Consider the following 21,989-nt stretch of genomic DNA (forward strand, 5'->3'; position numbering starts at 1 on the left):
ACTATCTGCTTCTTCAAATGCAATAAACTCGCTCAATAATAAAGAGTAGTCAAGACTGGTCGACTGGAAAATTGAATCCTACTTCTGAGACAATGGCAGCTATTATGTTTACGAAATCTGAAGTTTTCAAGTGACTAGATGTTCGTAAAAACAAGGGCGAGGAGCTAGGTACCTGGGTCGCGAGCAAGGTCTCGAGAGTGCTTCCGTGGTGTGTCATCTTTCTTGCAAACGTGTAAGTGTCATGAAGGGATCAGGGAGTATATAGCAAAACGGCCAGATAGGATGGTCGGCGGCGACGCTGCCTACGCGACTCTGTTGACTTGAAGTTTGCAGTTTGGAATGAAGCTCGCTTTACCCAGAGGTAAAACACACATAAAGGAAGCAATTGAGAGATCGATCAATCGACAGGAGCAATCCGGCATCTCACAACTTGTTGTCCTTCTTCTGGTCTCTGACCTCTTGCGCCATCCTGACCATCGCATACAAACTCTGCAGGCGCGGCATCTCATAGCCCCTGTCCCTCGCAATCCTCAATGGATTGCCAAGAATGACCTCAATCTCCATCTTCTTGCCCGCTTCCCAGTCTATGGCCATGCTCGGCTTGCTACCGCTTGTGTTCTTTTGTGTAGAGCGAATGATCTGATCGGGAGTCGCAAACTCCTTGGGCATGGGCTCGCCGAGGATCTTGGGTGCGGTTTCGAGGATCTCGGTCATGACGCCTTTGAGATGGCGCTGTAGTTCTGGGTCGAGAGACATGACGTTGTTCGGGAGGCAAAGGGTGAGGACCGAGGTAGGGTTCATGGAGGCGTTGATGGCGATCTTGTGCCAGCGGACGAGTTGGAGTTTGGCATGGCTGTAGGCTTCGGCGTCTTTGATGCCTCCTTGTCTCAGCATCTCGATGAACGCGTCATTCATCAAGATGACGCGTACGTCGCTATCCTTTCTGCTTCCGGTGTCTAGATGGGGCAGGTACGGTCCGCTGTTGATCCGCGTCCATCTGTTGTGCTTAATCTGGCCGTGCTCGGGTTGCGCACAGGTTGCTATCGTGACCGCCGAACATATCGCAGCCTGTGGGAAACGCTTCGTATACGGTTCTTCTACACCCAATCCATTCTGTATCAGCACAATGGCCGTCTTATCGCTGACTAGCCCCTCAAGTATCGTCGAGTCATCGCTCACGTCGGGTAGCGCTTTCGTGCTGACTACGATGAAGTCCCACTGTATGTCGCTCGCTCTTGCCTCGTCCGGGTTCGCAAAGGTGTTGGCCGGTACGAAGGTGTAATCGCCGTATTGCGGTGAGGTAACTTGGAAGCCGTTCGCTTTCACGGCTTTGTAGTTGGAGCGGCAGATGACCGAGACTGATGTACCAGGGACGAGGGCAAGACGAGAGGCATAGAAGGCTCCAATGGCGCCGGCACCAACGATGAGGACGTTTGCAGACATTGTGATAATTGTGGGTTGAAAGAGAGATGACGATGGCGACCCTGAAGCTTCGCAATGGTGGCTTATCGATAAGCGGCGCGTTTGCCGAGGTTGCGATCCGCGTCCACGCTCCCTGTCCACCAACCATCACTGACATCCGTCTGGGAAGTCACCTATTTGTAACGATGTTTGTAAACCCCTCTATTAAATATAGAAATCCGTTTAATCAACGAGTCTACACCCCTGTCTAGGTCTATATGAGCCCTTGAAGCCAGATCTTACGATCTAAGCCGTAGCTGTACATCGGAACACGCCATCTTGACGCGTCTCTAGCCATCTACAACTTCGCCCACACGATATGCCGTCTCACAACATTCTTCTCATAGTCGAATCGCCTCACGACTACCGCTTCGTCAACGCGACCCTTGCCGTTCGATCCATCCCGGATAGCGGCCCTCGCAGCTCCAGCCCTATCGTCGATCGTGAAAAGGAGGCAGACGGCAACCATGTGTGCATCATCTCCTTTGAAGATGTTGATTTTCGACACATATTTTCCGCCGAGCTGGGCTTTGTGCTGCGCCAAGAAGTACCCAACGGCTTGTCCATTCGGTGATCCTACATTGACAGTCGAAGTCAGTAATCCAATTCCCAGAACGCCGAACCGAGATACGACTTACCGAGCAAAGCGAGATATTCCGGCTCCTCTGACCCAAACTCGCAGCCCGACCAGGTCATCAGCTCATCCAAATCGAGGCAGTTGTCTTCCAAGATCTTCTTGATTATGGCGACCGTCTCGTGGTTTATAACAGGCGTACTAAGGATGTACTTGATGCCGTGCAGGTTGTTCGGACTCGCCAGATTCCACAGTCCCCACATGATATCAGAGCTCGATTTCAGTGCGGGAAGCTCATCGTTCGGCGGAGGGTTGGAGAGGCCCCAGAGGGCTTGCGCGCTCGTGGCGGGGCTCTGACGATTGGTCATTGCAATCAGACCTGATGCTGGGTTTACGCCGATTACGAACTCGGCGTTGGTGACCTGCGAAGAGAAGATGTCGTCAGTAAGACGTGCATGGACCGTTATCTTATTTTACCTACACGATAGTATTGGTCGTTGGCTTTATACCACTGCTGCTTGACCGGTGGTAGATCTCCCTGATTGTCGCGCCGTACTGCTGGACCGTCCTTATGGTTAACAAAGTAACACCGATTAGGTCCGCCCTGGTAGGTACTTCGCGTATCGATTCTGAGGTCATCGAACATGCTCTTGAGCTTGTGGCTGTGCTCGAACTCGCACTCATCCTCATGACTTGCGCGGAATTGGGGGGTGCCATCGTCACTCTCGATTTTGTAGCCCCAAGTTTCAAGCTCCTGTTGGATGGGGTTGGTCCAGGGGCTATCGATCGGGTTGACAAAGGCGGCTGCTGCGTCGTGCGGGGAGGTTGTTGCTGACAGCAACTTTTGGCCTTTGCATGTGGCTCTGTGGTATATGACTTCGATATCGTCAACGCGAGCGACGAGGCTGTGGGAGGAGCGGGAAGGAATATCGGGTCCTTGGAGAAGCGGAGGAACCACAGTCAGGCTCTGCACGAGAGTTATCAGCGCCAGGAGACAGACGATCGCCAGAGCCTGCATACTTGGGGTTCGGTTTAGCCCGTATGTGTAGTAAGTAAAGCGCTCGAGAACTCTGACCTCCGGTTCAAGTAACCACACGGCTCGAGCGTTACCCACATGTCCGTCTTTCACTAGGCAAGTATCCCACAACTCAGCCCCACTCAGCTCTTGCCATGAGAAAATTTCCTATGAAGAGTTGAACGCGGTCTGGAGGCGCAGTCATAGTCCTCGTGTGCAGGGTCAATCGCATGGTGCTAATGGTATGTGCAGATGTTGTAGGAGGAACCAAAGGTGAACAAACAATGTTTATAGGTAACATGAGCGTGCGAGAGATCAGCACTATCAGTACTCAACCCTTTTCTGACATGTGTAATACCAGACTGCAGCGCCCAATCACACCACATCCAAGGTGCAGTACGCTCTGGGGACCTAACGCCTTCCGCGCTGCCAGGGACGGATTGAACGGAGGATACACTGACTAACAGAGTAGGCAATTCTATCAGTGCAGTCATTGTACCAAGCGTCGCAATTCTCGAGTGTATTCTAGAGACGTCAAGGTCGGAGAGTTGTTTGGGAAGGGATCACCAGCCAGATTTGGACTAGTGCCCCGAATGTCGCGACGCGAACTTCCAACGTCAAACCTCTTCGCATCATCACTCCCGCCCGACAGCGACCATCACCGGCGGCTTTACGCGCGCTCGTGGTATCTCCACGCCCTCGCCATCAAACCTAGAACGTTCGCGACTGCATGCTCGCTGGTCTCGTACAACGTGCCCGTTGATCATGGGCCGGAGCCCACCTGGGCAGTCCGATGCCTGCCGCACGAGACTCGTCGGATTTGGCAATCATCCTACCACAGGTAGAGACATGCATATATGCTGGCAGATCACAAAAAGAGATGTCTCGCAGTAGATGGGTGGCGACGCACTTTCTAGTCGGTGGTGTCCATGATCCTGCCGTGCAGGTCGTTGTGCGCATAGGTAGTGCTGTCTAGGATGTCTTCTCTCCTCTTTCGTAATTTCTCTCACTATCATTGGGATTGCTTATCCGTCTCACCGCTCGATATACCGACCGCGGACGCTCTCAGGCCAATGAGTACTGGTTGCCACGTTTTTCAGCTGGAGCCTTGTGGGCGCCTATCATGAGGGCATGGCGTAGCTGCCTTTCTATCTCTATATATTCTGGCCTTTGCAGCTTCATCTCTTCTCTTCCTTCATCCTCATTATATCTCATAACTCGTCACGCAACTTGCTGCATCAAGACTATCATGCCCTTCACTGCATCCATGCATGGGCGGTTCGCATTCACCAGTACGATGAGAATGAACTCCTCTGGTGGCTGCAAGAGCAGACGTGCAGCGCCCATGTCTCCTCATGTTTGATGGTGAGTATATCATCTTCACGGTGAAGCCATGTCGGTGAGCTGACTGGATCAGGATGTGCAGCAAGTTTCACGTTCACCAGTTCACCGGTGCTGTCTCTTGTTATCTTCTCTGGTGCCTGTAGCAGTGGGTGCGCGCCCTTCACATCTCCTCAAGCCTCATGGTGAGTATGCCGTCTCCGCGGTGGATTGGTGAAGTCATGTCAGTGAACTGACTGAATCAGGAAATACGCAAGTTCCATGTTCACCAGGCGACGGTCCTCGGTGCAGTCTCTTGTTGTTATGGCACATGGTGAGTGTCCGAGCGCCTGAGAACAACAAACTCGGCTACAATTTTCTGACTATCCCATCCCAGACCACGCTACTCAGCAGCATGGCTGAACACCACGAAAGCCCTCAGACTTTCATGCCGATCAGCCAGACGTCTAGCCGGACCTCAATGTTGCCTGCAGCAACATTTCCCAGCGCTAACATGTCATCCAATCTAGCAGCGTACTTCGAGGACGAGGTCGAGCCGCAGGTTCCGATGCCCAACGTCGCCTACGCACCCCAGGACTTCACGAACAGAGCATCTAGCGTCAACGATGCCTACCAAGGCAGCTCACCAAAGAGATACAGCGTCGGCCGCGAGCTCCCCAGGTATGTTCACACCATTGGTCACCGTTGACCTTGATGTTCCCATCACACCTCCATTGTTTGGAGGTCTGTCATGGCAACGGCATGTGGAAGAAAACAATGCTAATTCTTCACTTTACAGCGAGTCGATCTTTCCGCCATTCGAGCACATGAACCAACCCCCTTTGGAGCCGACAATGGCGCAGCAGGAGTTCGATCCCAGCATGGTGAACCCTTTCTACGACTACAATCCACCAAGCAGTGAGTCTCCCCTATCCAAAACACCTCATGTATCCGCCAGGCTGACTGATGACCTTAGAATTGGGAGAGATTGAGGGTCATGTAGACCTCAGCAGCAACATTCGTGAAGTCGTCAACAGCCTTACGGCTCGCATGAACAAGGCCGAGTCGGAGGTCTCGGAGCTGCGAGAGACTGTCGTCCAGCTTGGTCTCGCGGCATTGTCGGCTCCAAGCACCCCCGTCAAGGTCGCTCCAGCACCGTCTAAGACCTTCGAATTCCTCAACACCGGTCTGCAGGACCAGGAGACCTTCGAAACCAAGATTGTCGGCAGCAACCAGAAGAAGAAGGCCACGAAGACTCATGCCCGCAAGGATCTCCAGGTCAAGATCCCCGGCCTCAAGATCCCTACCATCGCCCCGCTCCCCTCTGGTCAGCCAGATGTAAGTCCTACATGTCCATGTGTCCATCATCGCGTACTAATAGCGAACAGTCTGGCTACCTTACCGGCGGCATGATGTCTATGTTCCCTTCTACACCGACTTCTGGCGGCCTCCCGAGCTCACCTCTCACCCCCGGTCGCGTCGGCCCCCCAACCCCTAGCAAGCGTGGCAACAGTGGCAATACGTCAATCGCTAAGCGCAAGGCCCACGTCGCGCGAGGAAACATGGCGCCAGCCTTCGTCGTCGTCCCCCAGGTTCCTCTGACCGATACGGAGCTCATCGTCTACTTCTTCCAGTCTCTCGGCCGTCCTACCGTCGCGCTCCGCCTCTACTCCCGCAAATGGGGCCCCGCGCAGATGGTTGAGACGCTGAATGCCCACCGCAACCTCGAAGGCGGTTACCTCCGCAACACCTGTTCCGTCAAGTGCATTACCGCCATCAACAAGGGCAAAGAGAAGTACGGCAAGAACTGGGCAGATCAGTTCCGCGAGGGCATCGAGAACGCCAACGACCTCATCGCCACCGACTTGATCCGGTACCCTCACGACGAACTGGAGGGCGTCCTCGACTATGACATCCGCTATCTCGGCAACGGTCTCAAGAAGCACCCCGAGCAGGGCGTTGACGGCGGCATCTTCACCCGCTGCGTCAAATACTGTATCAAGCACGACGCCAGTTACGCACTGTCCAACGTCCACGAACTCGCCTGGGCACTGCAGACAGGTCAACTCACTGATGAGGAGGAGGCTGCCTAATCTTGTTTTTGAAGCATACATGGTTGTTTTGAAGGAGATTGTGTTTCAGGATAAGTGGTTGTATACTCCAAAGTAAGATTCTGGGTGAAGTAATACATGGTGGATGGGACGTAGCTATAATGAATTCGCTCCCCTATATCAGACTTCTTGTGTGTTATGTGAGTGAGCCGGTATGTCCTCGACGATTTTTCCAGAGGAGGTAGGAAAAGTTATGAGGTATCGTGTACCTCAACGCTCTTCTTTGAGTATAGCGATTACGCATATGAAAAGCACCGTAGACCTCGCCGTTACGTGATCAATAAAATTCTGCTCACTGTCAAGGCGATGTAGCCTCCAGGCACTACTATAACTCTCCTACCAAACGCTATCATCCCAAGCCCAAACCACTTTCCACCTGCTGATCCCCTACCCAACGCATCTCAGCCCATCAACATCCTCAGCATACCGCCCTTATCCTCTGATCCCCCATCCGCAACCCCCTTGCCCGCATCCTTATCACCCTTATTCGGACCCACGGGACTCGTCGCCGCAAAGAACAACACCTTGATCGCAATCGCAAAACCAGCATGCAGCACGAACACGACAATAAGCAGAATCTTGCTCGTCTTCGCTTCCGTGGTGCTGAGCACAGGGTAGAGGTTGCGGAGGAGGAAAAACGCCGAGGCCGCGAGTCCGAGGGCTACGACCGTGAAGTTGAGGACTGAGATGTTTGTTAGTACGACGTCTCCTGCTCCATAAGAAGAAGGAAGGAAAAGGAAAGAGGGAAAAACTCACTACCCCAAGGACTCCAAGCCACCAGACTAACCGCAATCCAAACCAAATTCGCATACCCATACAAACAAGCACACTCCATCAAATTCGCACTCTCACTCCCATACCACTTGAGCACGCCCCACAGCCCCACGGGCACAAAAGCCGTATACCCATACACCAGCCCCGCCGCTCCACTCAGCAACTTGAAGTCATACGCAAAATGCTCCTCGCCCTTCTGCGCCAGGTATTGGTTAATCGTTCCGGTCAAGAAAAGGATCACGATAACCGTTGTGGCGATCCAGACAGGGCCGTATAAGTCTGGGTTTCCCTCGAGCACGTCGAGGAAATTGGCGCGTGGGTACAGGGTGGAGGTGCAGCGGCGGAGGACTTCGGCGGTGTCGACGTCGAAGGCTTGGGCGTAGAAGTTTAGGGACCAGAGGTAGTGTTTGCGCGAGGTGGGCGAGGTGGAAGAGGTGGAGGGGCCGGGGAGGAAGGAGCCGCTCGTGGAGTCGGGTTGGATTTTGGGGGCGCCGCGGCCGGTGGGTTGGGTGTCAAAGTCTGCGCGGGAGGGTCAGTTCTACTGTGGAAGGATGGTATCGGAGGTAATAGTCGGGGCGCTTACTGGAGCTGTGGAATTCGAGGTCTTCTTGCAGGTCGGTATGGCCTAGGTCGCCCTGGGGTTTGGTAAGCTTGCTGTCTTGGGTTGGATGCTGGCGACGTATGCGCTTTTCTGCGTCGCATCCCAGGGTGTACGTACCTCTTGGTCAACATCTACGACGACATCGTAGCCTCGGTTCGCCATGATTGCTTGTGAGTGAGGGCTGTCGATATGTCGCGAGCTGGCGCAGAGCTGGCCAGATTGCGGTTGACGTACGTCGCGCGACGCGACCGTGCGCTAGGTTCATTCGGAGCAGGCGTTTCAGGGTCCAGTCTCGCTCGACACCACTGCTATGTCAAGTCAAAGAACACATGCATCTTCACGAAACCACCAGATGATACTGTCGCAACGAGAATTTCATTATCATCGTAAATGTAAGACATCGGATCTAAGGCTCTAGTCCCGCAACCATCTAAGATCTAGCACGAAACCACCTCCAGTCACAATCTATGGCGCAGGCTCGCTCTTGACCTGCAGCGGCTCCACATTCCAGATAGCCTCCGCATACTCGTCGATACATCTGTCACTTGAGAAGAAACCCATGCGCGCGACCGTGGTGATGGTCTTGGTTGTCCACTCCTCAGTGTTCTTGTAGCTCTCATCGATGAGCTCCTGTGTCTTGATGTACGATGCGAAATCGTCAGAGACGAGGTAGTAGTCACCATGATCCACGATGCCGTTGATCAGAGCAGAGAACTGGTCCGCATCGCCAAACATGCCATTGTGAATCGCATCGAAAACGTTGGCAAGCTGCGGGTCCAGCTGGTACTGAGAGTACATGTGGTTGTGACGGAGGTCCTCGACATCTTCGGCAAGGTTACCGAAGAGGAAGATGTTCTGTTCGCCAATCTCGCGAGTAATCTCGATGTTCGCTCCGTCGCAGGTTCCGATGATGAGACCGCCGTTCAGGCAGAACTTCATGTTACTGGTACCCGACGCCTCAGTACCAGCAGTAGAAATGTGCTCGCTAATGTCGCTAGCAGGGCAGATGATCTCTGCCTTACTGACATTGTAATCGGCCAAGTAGACAACCTTGAGAGCGTCGCCGACGTCTTTGTCGTTGTTGACAACATCACCCACCTTGTTGACGAGGTGGATGACTGTCTTGGCCATCCAGTAACCTGGTGCAGCCTTACCACCGAAGATGGACACTCGAGGAGCTAGCTTCTTGCGATCTTCGGGAGACATGGCCTTGATCTGGAGGTAACGGTGGATCACACCGAAGATGTTGAGCTGCTGACGCTTGTACTCGTGAATGCGCTTGACTTGAACATCGAACAGCGCTGCCGGGTTGACCTTGACGCCGTTGTTCTCCAGGATGTATTGTGCGAGTCGCACCTTGTTGGCGTACTTGATGTCGCGGAACTCCTTGCGGAACTCCTTGTCGTCAACAAACGCCTCTAGCTTGTTCAGCAGGGTGAGGTCCTTCAGGAACTCGTGACCGCCCAACTTTGACGCAATAAGCGCCGAGAGCTTGGGGTTGGCCTGGTGGAGCCATCTCCTCGGGGTAATGCCGTTGGTGACATTGGTGAACTTATCCTGTCCGTAGATCTTGACGAAATCCTTGAAGATGGTCGTCTTGATCAAGTCGGAATGTAGCTCGGCTACACCGTTGACCTTGTGTGAGCCAATCAAAGCAAGGTATGCCATGCGGACCATCTTTGGGTTCGATTCTTCGATGATGGAGACACGGCCCAGCATCTCGCGATCCTTGGGAAAGTTGCGCTCAACGAATTGGAGGAAGTGAAGATTGATTTCGTAGATGATCTTCAAAAGTCAGCAACGTCTCAAGAAATCAGGCGATTGAACATACCTGGAGGTGGCGCGGGAGGAGGTGCTGCATGAGCGGTACAGACCACTTCTCGAGCGCCTCAGGAAGCACGGTATGGTTAGTGTATCCAAACGTCTTCTGAACGACTATATGCTGTTAGCATCCAGGTTTGGGTATGAGGGTAGATTCTGCTTACTGCTCCATGCCTCGTCCCACTCCAAGCCCTCGATATCGACCAATATCCTCTGAAGCTCGGGAATGGCCAAGGTCGGGTGAGTGTCGTTGAGTTGAATCGCGACTTGGTTGGGGAATTCCTTCCAGGCGCGCTGGCTCTTCTTGAAACGTCGCACGATGTCGTAGAGCGAAGCTGCGCACCAGAAGTACTGTTGCTTCAGGCGAAGCTCTTTACCGCGGTCAAGGCTGTTGCTAGTCAGACATGATATCTCATAACCATGGAACTACTCACTTGTCGTTGGGGTAGAGCACAGCGGAGATGGTCTCAGCGCGCTGCTGGTCAGCTACAGAGCTCTCGTATTCGCCAGAGTTGAATTTCTGGAAGTCAAACTCGCCGCTGGCTGCCTTGCTGCCCCAAAGGCGGAGATTGTTGCAAGTGCCAGTCTTGTAGCCAGGAACTTTACTTGTCAGTGAAAAGGTGAGAAGTGATGGAAGGACTGCTTACCAGGAACGTCAAAAGCAACAGCCTGGACAATCTCGCCGCCCTCCCACGAGCACTGTTGCTTGCCCTCGTCGTCCTGCCAGCGGTTGACGTTGCCGTAGAACTGGATATCAACGACAATGTCGTGGCGCTGGAACTCCCATGGGTTGAAGTCCAGCCAGTAGTCTGGAACCTCGACCTGGTATCCATCGACGATCTCCTGCTTAAAGATACCATATCGGTACCGTAAGCCGTAGCCCCAGGCTGGGTAGTTGAGAGAAGCCATCGAGTCGAGGAAGCAGGCCGCAAGACGTCCGAGACCACCGTTTCCTAAGGCAGCATCATGCTCCTGAGATACAATGTCCTCCATGCGGAAGCCGAGATCGCTGAGACCCTCTGCATGTGTGTTAGAGAAGCAATCGCGAGGTCCTAAGAGGTGGACTTACTGGAAGCGATATCCTTCTGCTCAACGTTGAGCATGGCATTGTCCAGAGCGCGGCCCATCAAGAACTCGAGGGAGAGATCTGAATTTATTAGAGGTTGTTCTACCAGCAAATTTCCCACTAGTCTCACAGTATACACGCTTCTGGTCAGCAAAGGTCTGACTCTGCTGCGTCTTGTTCCAGTCCAAGACCAAGCGATCCCTGAAGGCGAGGGCAGTTCCAGCGTAGGCAGCAGACTCATCGCAGTTGAAGAGGGAGCGCGCGAGGGTAGTCTCGATATGGCGAACAGCGTCTTTCGTAAAGTCGTCTGGCGTCGAGAAGGGCTTGGGCATCTATGCGTGTATTAGTATTGAGATTCATCTTTGTACTATGATTGAGAATCCAATTGACATACAAACTTCCTCCATGCCTCGCGCTGAGGCTCTGGGATGCTCGCTTCTACATTCTTGATCTCACTGGGGCCAAAGCCAGTAACCGTTCTCTTGTGCTTGGGACGGGTGAATGAAGGCCCAACGGGACCCTTGAGGTCACCGAGGGGAGCGCTGGTTGAGGGCTTGCGCTCGCGGGGGGAAGGGTTTGCGGCCATCTTGATAATATCAATTGCTGAGAAGCGCGAGTTGCTTAGAGAGTGTCGATGGGAGAGAGGAGATGGCGGGGTAGAGGGGCGTATGGCTGCCGCTTGGAGGTAAGAGGCGCAACCGCAGAAGGGTCAGGGCGATGTGATAGGACGGACAAGAGCTGCAGGCTTATGAAGACGCCGCAGAAGTACCTCAGACGTGGTGTTTGCTACGCGCCAGACAGGAAAGAGGAGCGGCAGCAACGGCAATGGCGTGTTTACAGGGCGTCCGGGTGGAGTAAGACGGGCGGAGATCAATTGAGCATCGCAGCAAGGCCCCCAGGATTATATCAGGAGAGCAGGAGCGACTAGCTAGCGGATCGCGGGGAAGGAGCACTCCTGGCCAGGCTGACAGCTAGCAACAAGCTGTTGAGCTCTCCCACATGCAAGCTGTATGCAGCATCTCGCGGAGCCAGTACAAAGTGGGGTAGCCGACCCCACGATGCCGTCGCGGAGCAGGTTAGCGGGGTCGTGATGGACGTGTTGTCCAATAAACTTGTGCATGCTGAGCCTTTAGTGTGTTTGTTGCGCGTCGAAGCGTGATCTTCAGCATGGCCAGAACCAGACGACGTGACGTCTTCAACCCCTCCATACCAACAACACCATGCTGGCGAAGCGAAAACAACCAACATTGAAGGATGGAGTGCGCAACAAGCACAAACTTCAAGCTCTTAAATTGATAGACATGAAGGAAATGTGCACATTCAAGCTGCAGCCGGCGCGGATCTTGTCGGAACAGGGAAGACTATGTTGATGGAGCAGCCCCACCATCGTACGTTGACCTGATCACTGTGAACAAAAGCATCAGAGTGTCGTGATATCTGCACACAATCTTCTCGCATAATCTTATGAACATCTCACGCGATTGCGACGAATCCGCATCACGTGCACGAGCTGCTCGATACGAAGTGCCAATGTAGATTAGATCCGTCTTTACATACCACGTCGGTAGGGATGAATATCAAACAAGCTCAGTCCTCCAACCTCCTAGCTGGTATTACACAAATAGCCTACTCAAAACATGAAACACAGACCATTGGCATCAGGCCACCGAACCCACTCAACTCCACCCTGAAACAAATATATACGAGGTGGTGACAACAAGCCTGTTGTCTACACAGAGGATAGCCTGATCCATGCCGAAGAACGCCGAGAGATGCGCATCGCGAAAGATGCCAAAAGGATGTGGGTATCGTGAATGTACGCAGCAAAACGATTAAAAAGAGTTGACTGAACGGAATTCGTTGCTCGTCCATGGGAGACCGCCGCTCTACGGGCTGGGCTCTGGGGTCTGAACGCCGTAGCTCCAGATGGCAGTGCCTTGGAGGCTGATGGAGAGGTTCCGTCGTTGCTTCATCACCGTCGTGATAGGGGTTGAAGCGGGTGCAGGCGCTGTGCTGGGTCGCTGCATGTTCTTCAGCCTCCGCTGCACCATGTCGTTGGAGATGCGAGCAAGGCCGTAGTCCATGTCCTGCAGGATGGCCCTCCTCGTGGCCTCGATCTCCTGCACGGTGAAAGCACCGTCGCTCTCCCTGATGCTCCAGTGCCGTGAGGAGCGCTGTCGGTCAACGAGGAAGCCGTGCGCGAGGGAAAGAGCAGCCAAGACAATCACGTCTGGGCTGACATGCACGTTCTGACGCGAGTCTGTCATCATGAAGTTCTTCAGGTCGCGGGCATAGTCGCTCGGGGCAAGAGCATCCCGCCAAGTAGCTGCGAACCGGCTGCTCAACGCATCCAGCACGCATCCCGCAAAGGCGACAATCTCATCCGGCAGACCAGCACGGTCGAGGAATCCTTGAATGACCGATGCATGAGGGCGGTGGGTGGAGACGTTGAGCGGCACGAGGTTGGCGAGGTGGGTTGCGTATACTATAGATAGCAAGTCAGCGGACCGAAATCAAGGAAGTGGCAACGGCATTGATCTTGGGTGAAGGGGTGCTGGTTGATCGACAGGCACACGTCCGAAATGTGGAGATGGACTGTTGAGTTGGAAAAGGAGCATCTGGGATGAAGCATGACGAGGGCCAAGGCGCTGTATGCAGGGGAACGTCGCTCTGCCGCCCGGACCGACTCATACACACCAGCATCCACAAACCCGTAAACAGAGATTTGGTGGGTGTGAGGTAATAAATAGACTAACCTTTTGGTTGTGGAGGGCTGCTCGTGTCATATGACTGTGTCGATGTTTGGGCGGTTGGCGTTGATACTCGCGTGGGTGTGGGCTCCTTTGCTGGTGGAGGGGTTGGCAGGTTGGACAGCGGAACGCAGCTCGCAAAGTACTTGTCCAGCTCTTCGTCTGTCATGTCGCTGTTGATGGACAGGGCTGGAGAGTAGTCCATTTTGTCGTGTTTTGTTTTTCCAAGTTGAAATGTTGTGTTCTAACGGTAGTACAGCGGTGTCGGCGAAGTGTAAGCGAGAGAAGGTTGGAGAGTTGGTCGTGTGATGTTGTAGTCGTGAGTCGAAGAACAATGAAGCGTCGTGAACCAAGCAGGCGAGCTGGAAATGTCGTCAGAGGGGAGAAGAGCCCCAAGAGTGAGGGCATTCACGAGTCTATATACACGCCCATGTTCCGACCAAGAAAACCGAGACGGTGAAAGCGGCGGATGGGTAGCGTAGCTCGCTAGCTGGCCCCCTGCACTTTCCCAAGACTCAGTAGCCGTCTCCCTGCCGTGCCACCTTCACAGGCGCGCACGCTCTCCCGCTCAGGCCAGCGCCAGCTACAACTTGGCCGTATGCGCCATCGGTAGCCCTGGCGATGGCGTGTGCGGCTGCCCGAATGATGGCAGTGTGCAGCCGCCTGGTAAGAACGCTCAAGGTTGTTCCGCGCGCGCTGTACATGCAATGTCGTGATGTCGAAACTATATGGCCAGGAAATCGAGGCCCAGACATACAGTGTGCCCATGTTGCGTGATCTATATTTCCAATCTAATCGTGTTTCTCCAGATCTTCATCCACTCCATCACGATCAGCACTCTAACGACATCATCTGCATATAGCGGGACAGCAGGGACACTTCATCTGGCAGTTGCAATACCGACACAACATAAACTTTGTCGCATACACAACCAATCTCGCAAACCGCCTTGCCGGAAAAGCTTATGCCCCGATCCCATCCACTCGTCAGATGCTTCCCAGCCCGGCGCCGAGTCGCCTGTGAGCACTACTGCGAGCATTATTGCCTATCCACAAGTTCAATCCACTGCGAAACAAACCATCACACTTTTCACCCGTAGTTCCGACTGCAGAATCTTTTGCACATGTCAAACTCTATCGATCGCATCGCCGCTGTCAATTGCCCTGCATTAGGATCTGTACCCTCGTCACGCCATCACGCCGCCGCTGGAGGGCACCCGAGTAGCCAGCACCTGTTCCCTCACCGCCATGTTCCGCACTCTCGAGCACGCACACTACACGATACGATGCGGGTGCTCGGAACCATCCTATCTCCGTCCCCAAGCTCGCAAAAAGGGGACAATGTAGACGACAGCGCGCCGCGAACCCCACATCCAAGCTCTGGGGGCGCAGTCCTCCTAACCCGTCTTCAGCACCTCACCCGCTCGCCCTTGCGCACTTGACCCGTCAACACCAAATCTGCTCGCAGCACGAGTCGTCGTATCTGACTCCCCAGGCGAATACGTAGCAGCCCGCCCGAACGCTCTGACTTGCTGGCGGAATTTCGGCTTCGGCGCCTCGTATCAAGCGGTCCATCGCGTCTATTTTCCCCGATGCTATTACGGGGCCGGTGGAGCAAACCAATACTCGCGCACAGAGAAAATATTCGCACAGTCGACAAATTCCATCTTTAGCATCCGTGGAGTCGTGAAACACCATTTGCCCGGTAGCTCCAGCATCTTTACGAGCTGCGCCCGACTAATGCTATCGATTGCGCTAGCTTTGTGCGAAGCAGCCACCGCCCGCCGCACTCCCAGGAACCCGTTGCTACGAGTCTGCAGACATTGTCGTCATGGGCGTAGCTTGCATCTCCGATCCTTGATGATGGAATCTTTCCTCAACACTGTCCGTGGAAGGCCACGTACAGGCAATCAAGAAGCTTCGGAGTCTGGGCCTAGATCCAAAGGCTCCACTCGCATCCTCTTTTCGCACTCAGCACCATGCACCCTTTTGCTTCTTGCTGCATGATCGAGACACTTTCACAAGTCCCGAGGATTGGCTCACGGACGCTGACAGATGTCATGGCTCACCGATGGACGCTACCGGCCTTCTCCTACGGCCGGCAAGCCACGACCAGTGACCATTTCTTCAAATCATCAACGCCGGAATCTTCTGAAACACAAGGGTTTAAACTACCTCTACACATTCCTTCTAGTCTATGAACACCCGTTTGGTTCGAGAGCGTCATCCTGTGGCGTAGGGTCCTCCCGAAGATTCTAGCTGTTCTCGATCTCCTTAGCTCGCCAGAGGATGACCGCGTCTAGATCCTCCACCACCGTCACACGGACTCCTGTGGGGGTTTGCATGACAATGGCAGTTGGTGCTGTACCTGCATGCTCAACACTATGGGCCCGGATTCCAAATGCTTCGGGATGCAGTTGTGAGGAGCGCTCAGACTGCACCTAGATCCAGCTACGGCAAGCCATGTAGTCACTCATCTAGACTCTATGACAGGCCGATGGACTATGCTCCTGCGCCTAGAATATAGGCAAAGTATAGCTGAGAGCCGATAGGATCCCCTTGAGACGACAGTCATCATGTACACAGATCACGCAAGCTGGATGACCCGCCAGCTCGCGCAGTTCCTGACACTCTCACAACCTCATTCCACGTAGTTGTGAACACGATACACACATCTATTTGCATCACTTACTGTACAGCAACTAATGGCATGATCAAGTCTTCGCTAAAACGGTAAGCCACACATGCCTGAGTTCGTTTCCTGTGCTCGTCATATGCAGCACCTATAGCAGCCTCATCACGATGCACGTTTCCCTCCCGTCAACGGGCCGAAGTCCGCAAAAAGCAAGAACACACCACGTTCTTCTCGCTGGTGAGATCATCCGGTATCATCTACATCGTTGTATCTGCAGGAGGTACGATGACTTTTCGAAGGTAGTGTTTGTCAATACATTTGGTGAACATCACGTTTAGTCCCAAGTAGTGGTCTCGTCTCGTCTCCACCAAGGTCTTTAGTTACGATGACCGTCTTCGCTTGTTGCACGACAGCTAACACATACATCCACATATCCACTCAACCTCCTCCAGCTCCAGCTCCAGCTCCACCTCAACGAGATGTTTCCTTCTTTCTCAAAGTCGATTGGCCCCGCATCATTTCCACAGTACACCACATCCAAAACGCCAGATAAAACGTACGACACAACATCAACAACGGCTATACCGGCAGTCAGGCGGTGATACTTTCTTTTTCGCTGCAAGGCTGACAACACATACATCCATGCCAAGTCGCAGGTATGTGATGGTGTCGTACAATGACATAGCAGCATATGGCATACGACATTTAGGAGTGTACGGTGTATATAGTGTGTAACACTTAGCAAAGATACGGTGAAGACATGACATGACCCCATGAGACCAGAGAATCCGCACGCGGATGTATGTCGTCTACAATGTATGCCCGCTGCTGGGGAGATCCGGAATGGATGACCGTTGCAGCCATGGAACTGTCGATATCGGCAGTTGATCCATCACGTCGACCGCGTTGCGGGATTCTCATCCCCCTCGACTCGTGGGCCTTTTGGTTTGTTTTAAATCTCCTGTCACATAAAAGCGCGGTCTGCAATTTACCATGGCATTGCGTTCTATATGGATAGTTACTTCGAACTTTGATTCCATCATCACGTTCCAAAGCATCCACACCTGCTTATTCTCTCGTCCCTGTCACTAATATAACAATTAGTAACTTTGAACCTTCATCCCATGACACATCGAAAGCGTCACCGGGTATTCGTGACTTTTTCTTGTACCGTACTGGAAAAGAGCAAAGCTTCTAGACTAACTCTATAGTCGCTTGGGAAGGTCTAGTTGGAAAACCAATTGGAGTGGAGAAGCTGTTGACATAAACGTATGACCACGGCATCGAGCAAAGGTGCCAAAGCATCGTGATGAGAAGGGACAACAACAACGTATCAGTCTCATGACAACTATTATGCTCCATGATCCCAGTAAAGTCAACGCACCACATCTAGCAAGGTCATATGCGAAAACAAACACCAATAACGATAACGAACATTGATTTGTACTGCAATAGCGAACATGATAACCGACCAAAAACACCACGCTTCTCCATGAATACAAGGAGTAGTCAACCCTTCCTACCACTCAACCCACCACGACCACCTAATCTTCCAACTCATACTACTATCCTACCATCCTACCATCCACTCCAGACTGAGCTAGCCTCGCACATTTGGGATATCGTTAAACGACCAGATTCCACCTCACGCACTTTTCTTTCCTTCCATCGTCCACAAGCGACGCAAACATGTCTATTGTCTTCTTCGTCATGACTGCCGTACCGTCGTCAAGATTCGCACCATGATCCTCCAACACGTGTATTGTCGTGCGCTATTGGAGGCAGGCACATCGTTGCAAACAGAGCGAAACGCTTACTGGGCCTTCTTGGGGGCAGCGCCGGGCTGACCACCAACGTACCTGCGGATGTCGGTGGCATCAGCAGCCTGGCGAACAATGTTCTTAAAGGTTCCCCAGCCCTGCTTAGCAGCGGGAGGAGTGCTCTGGTTGGCAAGCTGAGCGTCAATGCGGGCAGTGAGCTGGTTGATAGCCTCCTGGACGAAGCTGCTCTGCGCAACGCGCGCGCGGAAGAAGACGGTGTAGACAGCGAGGAGGATCCAGGAGCCCTTCTGGAAGAGCATGGCAGATCCGAGGACGCGGAACCACAGGAAGATCTCGAGCAGGGCGACAAGAGTCATGGAGCCATCGTAGTACTCCTTGACGAACTTGCCAATAGCCTCGGAGGCAGCGGAGCCTTGCGGCTTGGCGCCGGCCGCAGCCGCAGGTGGGGGCTGGATGGTGGGCAGAAGGTTGGAGCGCACGTAGGTAGCGACGTGGAAGACGGAGTATACGGAGAAGGGGAGTATGGCAAGGGGGATCTGGCGGGAGAAGAGCCACACAAGGCCCATGACTACCAGTCGGTTAGCACGTGCTGCGCGGAGACGAGGCGACAGCTCGCAGAGGACCTACTCAAGTATTGGACGTTCTCATCGGTAGCGAGAGCGACGACACCACCCTGCTTGCCTGCCCTCATGCGGGCGCGGTAGGCCTTGTAGACGACAATGCCGTATGTGACGCATGCCGACAGGAAGGCGGTGCGGTAGGAGAAGGACGCCCATCGCGAGTAGTAGTTGAAGGTGATGTACGACAAGCTGTATCGCAGGGTAGCGAGCAGCAGCGTAACGTGTCCGGCGAACCAAGCAAACTGCAGAGTCTGGGCGAGGGCAGCAAGGCGCTGGCCCAGAGGCATGGAGGCGGGCGGTGGAGGGGCCATTGTGTGTATTTTGGGTACTGTCGTGTGGGCTACGTAATGGGTAGCTTGGGACGTCAGTAAAGGTCGGAGAGATAATGGCAGCTCCCAATGTAGAGAGAGATAAATGACAGCAATGATCTGCTGCCCGTGGAAGGAAGTGGAGGTGCAATGTGTCCACAGCGGTGGCTGGGTGCTGCAACTGCTGGAACTGCCCAGCGTTCGGGCCCGCTCGTGATGTTCGCCGTGCCTGATAGGCGGGGTCGACTTACCGATGCAGATATCGGGTCCGGGACCTCAGTGACGGTGCTCAGTGCTTGCGGAGAGTAAAGACGCAGGGGAGTGAGAGCAGAGTAATGGTGGTTGTGTGTTCCTAGAGAGGTAGGAGAGCGGGCGGCAGTAAACCAGAATTCGGGCGTTTGGGGGGTGACGACATGGCAAGCTGCAATTCTGGGTAGGCACAAGCCCCACTGCACCTCTAGCGCAAACATAACCCTGACGATCTCTCAGCCGCCAGCAACCTTGGAAGGCTTCCAGCTGCCGGCCTCTTCACAGGCTCGCAGGTGTCTGGCCAGCAAGCACGATGTCGTCACTCTTGTTTCTTCGCAAAGTTTCGTTTGTTTGTTGGGAAACATCACTAGCAGTGCCGCGTTTCGCTTTTAGCCCACAAATGAAATTGCCTTATGATAGTCTGTAGAATACATGAAAAGAACCTGTCCGACACTCCTCGCTCCGAACTACATCTGCCGAATACTAAATAAGAGAAAATGCCGAAGTGAAGCAAGGGAATCAGAAAGGAGCGCAAAGACGTTGGTATCAATCAACAATCCGGACGACGGCACCAACAGGTAACACTGCTGTGCTTCGTCCCCAATGTTCCATCGTGGTGTATTATCCCTTTTACCGATAGCACCCAGTGGTATCGTCGGCCGCATTATATTAAACAAGGTCTGGTAAGAGGGTGTAGAGAACTGAGAAGAGGTAGCTGAGAGGCGCGTGTCGTCCGGAGCGGGAGGGGAAGGACGAGGGTGGCGCCAGGGTGTCGACTTAGCGGAGGGAGAAACCCTTTCTCTTGCCCTTCTCTTCGATCGGCCTGCCAGACTCGATGCGGGCCTTCTTCTCCTCGAGCTCTTGTCGTTGTCGGTCTAGCTGGTCCTTCATCTCCTTGTGACGGGCGTACAGCTCTTCTTCGCTCTGGCGCAGCTTGCTCTCCTTCTCCTGCACCTTTTGCTGGAACACCATCTTCATTTCCATCTCCATCTTCTGGAGCTTGGCCTCGTGCAACGAGCGCTCCTCCTCTTGCTTGACGGCAGGGTTGACCTCCTTGAACACGCTTGAGTCCTGTTGGATACCCATCTGTGCAAGCTTCTCGGAACGGTAGTTCTCGTACAGAGCGTTGTTAGTGTTCTCCTTGAGCTCCTCCATGTGGGTGCGGATCAGCATCTGGCGCAGCTTGACAAAGTCGCAGTGCTCCTCGTTGTCGACCTCGACGACACCCCAGGGCAGCGCGCGCCCGCGGACCTTGCGGCCGTCAACAGTGGTGACCTCGGTGTTGGAACCGACAACGGCGAAGGGGACCTTGGCCATGATCTCCTGGTTCTCCGCAATGGTCTCCTCGTCGTCAAGCTCATACCGTGGGCCCTCGAAGATCTGGATCTTGTGGTAGGCGATATCTGCAAGAATCTGTACTTGTTAGCAGTGTCCACACATGTAGATAGAGCGACGTACCCTCTTCTTGTAGTTATCAATTTCATCGTCAGTAACGGTGTCGGCCTTGGCAATGACGGGAATCAGGTTGACCTTGGTGTGGAGCTTCTTCATCACCTCAATGTCGATGGGCTTCAGGGAGTGGCCAGTGGGCTGGATGAAGTAAACAACGGCGTGGATGCGGTTGTCGACAATGTTCATGCGGTTGACCTTGTTCTCAGCATCCAAGTAGGCGTCGAAGCGCTGCTCAATGTTCTTGACAATGGGGTCCCAGGACTCATCGTTGTTGATGAAGTCGCCAAAGCCGGGTGTGTCGACTACTGTTAACCTCAGGCGGACACCGTTCTCCTCGATATCGGCGCTAATCGACTGGATCGATACGGTCTTGGAGATGTCGAGACTGGGGGGCTTGCGCTCCTTGGGCGGGTACAGCGAAGTGTTGAAGAGCGTGTTTACAAGGGTCGACTTTCCGAGTCCAGACTCGCCTGAAATGACACGTTAGCTCGGATGGTCAATTCTGGGGCGGGGGTACACGTACCGACAACCATGACGTTGAAGTTGAATCCCTTGCGCACACTCTTGCGGTGCCACTGGTTGGGCAGATTCGCAAAACCAACGTAGCCTGTGAGCTTCCTGCGCACGATGTTCATGTCGTTTGCCATGGCAGCTGCGGCCTTGGGGTTCTTCGCCGTGATGGTGTGCACCGCTGGAGAGGAGCCGTTAGACATCGACATCGTTTGATCCATGCCGTATCCGCTGGACGACGCTGGGGGCGATGGAGACGCACGGGTGGGCGGCGCGGGAGAGGTAGCACCGTTGGATTCTACAGCAGGATGTTAGCCAGGGGCCAGGGGAAATAAGTGATGGCCGTCGAGCGCGGCAGCAGCGACCAATGCCAACCAGGTTTGACCCTGCTTGGCGTTGCCCAAGAGCTACCGCGTGTGTGCCTGAGGTGCCAATGATGCCGTGGCTGAGGTGTAGTTGTTGATGTCGCGAGACGGGGGTCGGGGAGAGCTCCTTACCCATGGTGTAAATAGTGTAGTAGAAACGGACGATGGGTCGTCAAGTGAGGGACTTCTGCAGATGAGGGAGCGATGTCAGCGGAGGCTCTCAATGCGTGCTGGTGCTGGCTGCGTGGCTGCTAAACAAATGTAACAACGCGACCAAGCCCAGATCGGGAGAAATAAAGTGAGACAGGCGTGAGGGAAGGGCGGCGTACCAGTCAGCGGTAGTTATGCTCTCGAGTGAGTGATGCACTCAAAGCAATGAATTGAAGGTGGTGCAGATGGCTGCGAAGGAAAATGGCGTGGTTGTCCGGAGGCTGCGACGTTGGAAAGGGAAGTCGTGGTGCCGTCCGTCGCTGGGTGGAGGAAAGGGGTCCGCACAGGGATGGGCGCGATTGGAGCAACGCCGAAGCAATGGGCACTAGACCAAAAATCCCCGCGTCACCACTAGCAGCGAGCCGGC

The 21,989-nt window shown here is 53.9% G+C and overlaps 8 protein-coding genes across 8 annotated transcripts; 1 reads left to right on the forward strand and 7 right to left on the reverse strand.

Annotated features, from left to right (window-relative positions):
* Positions 1-423: 423 nt before the first annotated feature.
* J4E88_002677 (uncharacterized protein) lies at positions 424-1,443 on the reverse strand (the record flags this gene model as incomplete). Its single annotated transcript, XM_049396336.1, has 1 exon — positions 424-1,443. The coding sequence occupies one exon, from the start codon at positions 1,441-1,443 to the stop codon at positions 424-426; it is 1,020 nt and encodes a 339-aa protein (XP_049257684.1).
* A 316-nt stretch (positions 1,444-1,759) lies between these two features.
* Positions 1,760-3,053, reverse strand: J4E88_002678 (uncharacterized protein; the record flags this gene model as incomplete). Its single annotated transcript, XM_049396337.1, has 3 exons — positions 1,760-2,037; positions 2,100-2,457; positions 2,517-3,053. 3 exons carry the CDS (start codon positions 3,051-3,053, stop codon positions 1,760-1,762), a joined length of 1,173 nt encoding a protein of 390 aa, XP_049257685.1.
* Positions 3,054-4,884: 1,831 nt separating this feature from the next.
* Positions 4,885-6,463, forward strand: J4E88_002679 (uncharacterized protein; the record flags this gene model as incomplete). Its single annotated transcript, XM_049396338.1, has 4 exons — positions 4,885-5,051; positions 5,170-5,288; positions 5,347-5,708; positions 5,759-6,463. 4 exons carry the CDS (start codon positions 4,885-4,887, stop codon positions 6,461-6,463), a joined length of 1,353 nt encoding a protein of 450 aa, XP_049257686.1.
* Positions 6,464-6,882: 419 nt separating this feature from the next.
* J4E88_002680 (uncharacterized protein) lies at positions 6,883-8,018 on the reverse strand (the record flags this gene model as incomplete). The annotated part of the gene is made up of 4 exons (XM_049396339.1): positions 6,883-7,163; positions 7,238-7,774; positions 7,839-7,890; positions 7,974-8,018. The coding sequence occupies 4 exons, from the start codon at positions 8,016-8,018 to the stop codon at positions 6,883-6,885; spliced, it is 915 nt and encodes a 304-aa protein (XP_049257687.1).
* Positions 8,019-8,321: 303 nt separating this feature from the next.
* Positions 8,322-11,329, reverse strand: GPH1 (Non-essential glycogen phosphorylase; the record flags this gene model as incomplete). Its single annotated transcript, XM_049396340.1, has 8 exons — positions 8,322-9,641; positions 9,688-9,791; positions 9,842-10,065; positions 10,112-10,277; positions 10,325-10,696; positions 10,747-10,824; positions 10,874-11,075; positions 11,138-11,329. 8 exons carry the CDS (start codon positions 11,327-11,329, stop codon positions 8,322-8,324), a joined length of 2,658 nt encoding a protein of 885 aa, XP_049257688.1.
* A 1,300-nt stretch (positions 11,330-12,629) lies between these two features.
* J4E88_002682 (uncharacterized protein) lies at positions 12,630-13,698 on the reverse strand (the record flags this gene model as incomplete). Its single annotated transcript, XM_049396341.1, has 2 exons — positions 12,630-13,228; positions 13,500-13,698. The coding sequence occupies 2 exons, from the start codon at positions 13,696-13,698 to the stop codon at positions 12,630-12,632; spliced, it is 798 nt and encodes a 265-aa protein (XP_049257689.1).
* Positions 13,699-17,940: 4,242 nt separating this feature from the next.
* On the reverse strand, positions 17,941-18,839 carry J4E88_002683 (uncharacterized protein; the record flags this gene model as incomplete). The annotated part of the gene is made up of 2 exons (XM_049396342.1): positions 17,941-18,476; positions 18,536-18,839. 2 exons carry the CDS (start codon positions 18,837-18,839, stop codon positions 17,941-17,943), a joined length of 840 nt encoding a protein of 279 aa, XP_049257690.1.
* A 1,023-nt stretch (positions 18,840-19,862) lies between these two features.
* On the reverse strand, positions 19,863-21,548 carry J4E88_002684 (uncharacterized protein; the record flags this gene model as incomplete). The annotated part of the gene is made up of 4 exons (XM_049396343.1): positions 19,863-20,498; positions 20,544-21,007; positions 21,061-21,345; positions 21,545-21,548. The coding sequence occupies 4 exons, from the start codon at positions 21,546-21,548 to the stop codon at positions 19,863-19,865; spliced, it is 1,389 nt and encodes a 462-aa protein (XP_049257691.1).
* Between the last annotated feature and the right edge of the window lie 441 nt (positions 21,549-21,989).

This window comes from Alternaria novae-zelandiae (assembly GCF_023758075.1).
Source record: "Alternaria novae-zelandiae strain BMP 2774 chromosome Unknown scaffold_4, whole genome shotgun sequence".
Lineage (NCBI taxonomy): Eukaryota > Fungi > Ascomycota > Dothideomycetes > Pleosporales > Pleosporaceae > Alternaria > Alternaria novae-zelandiae.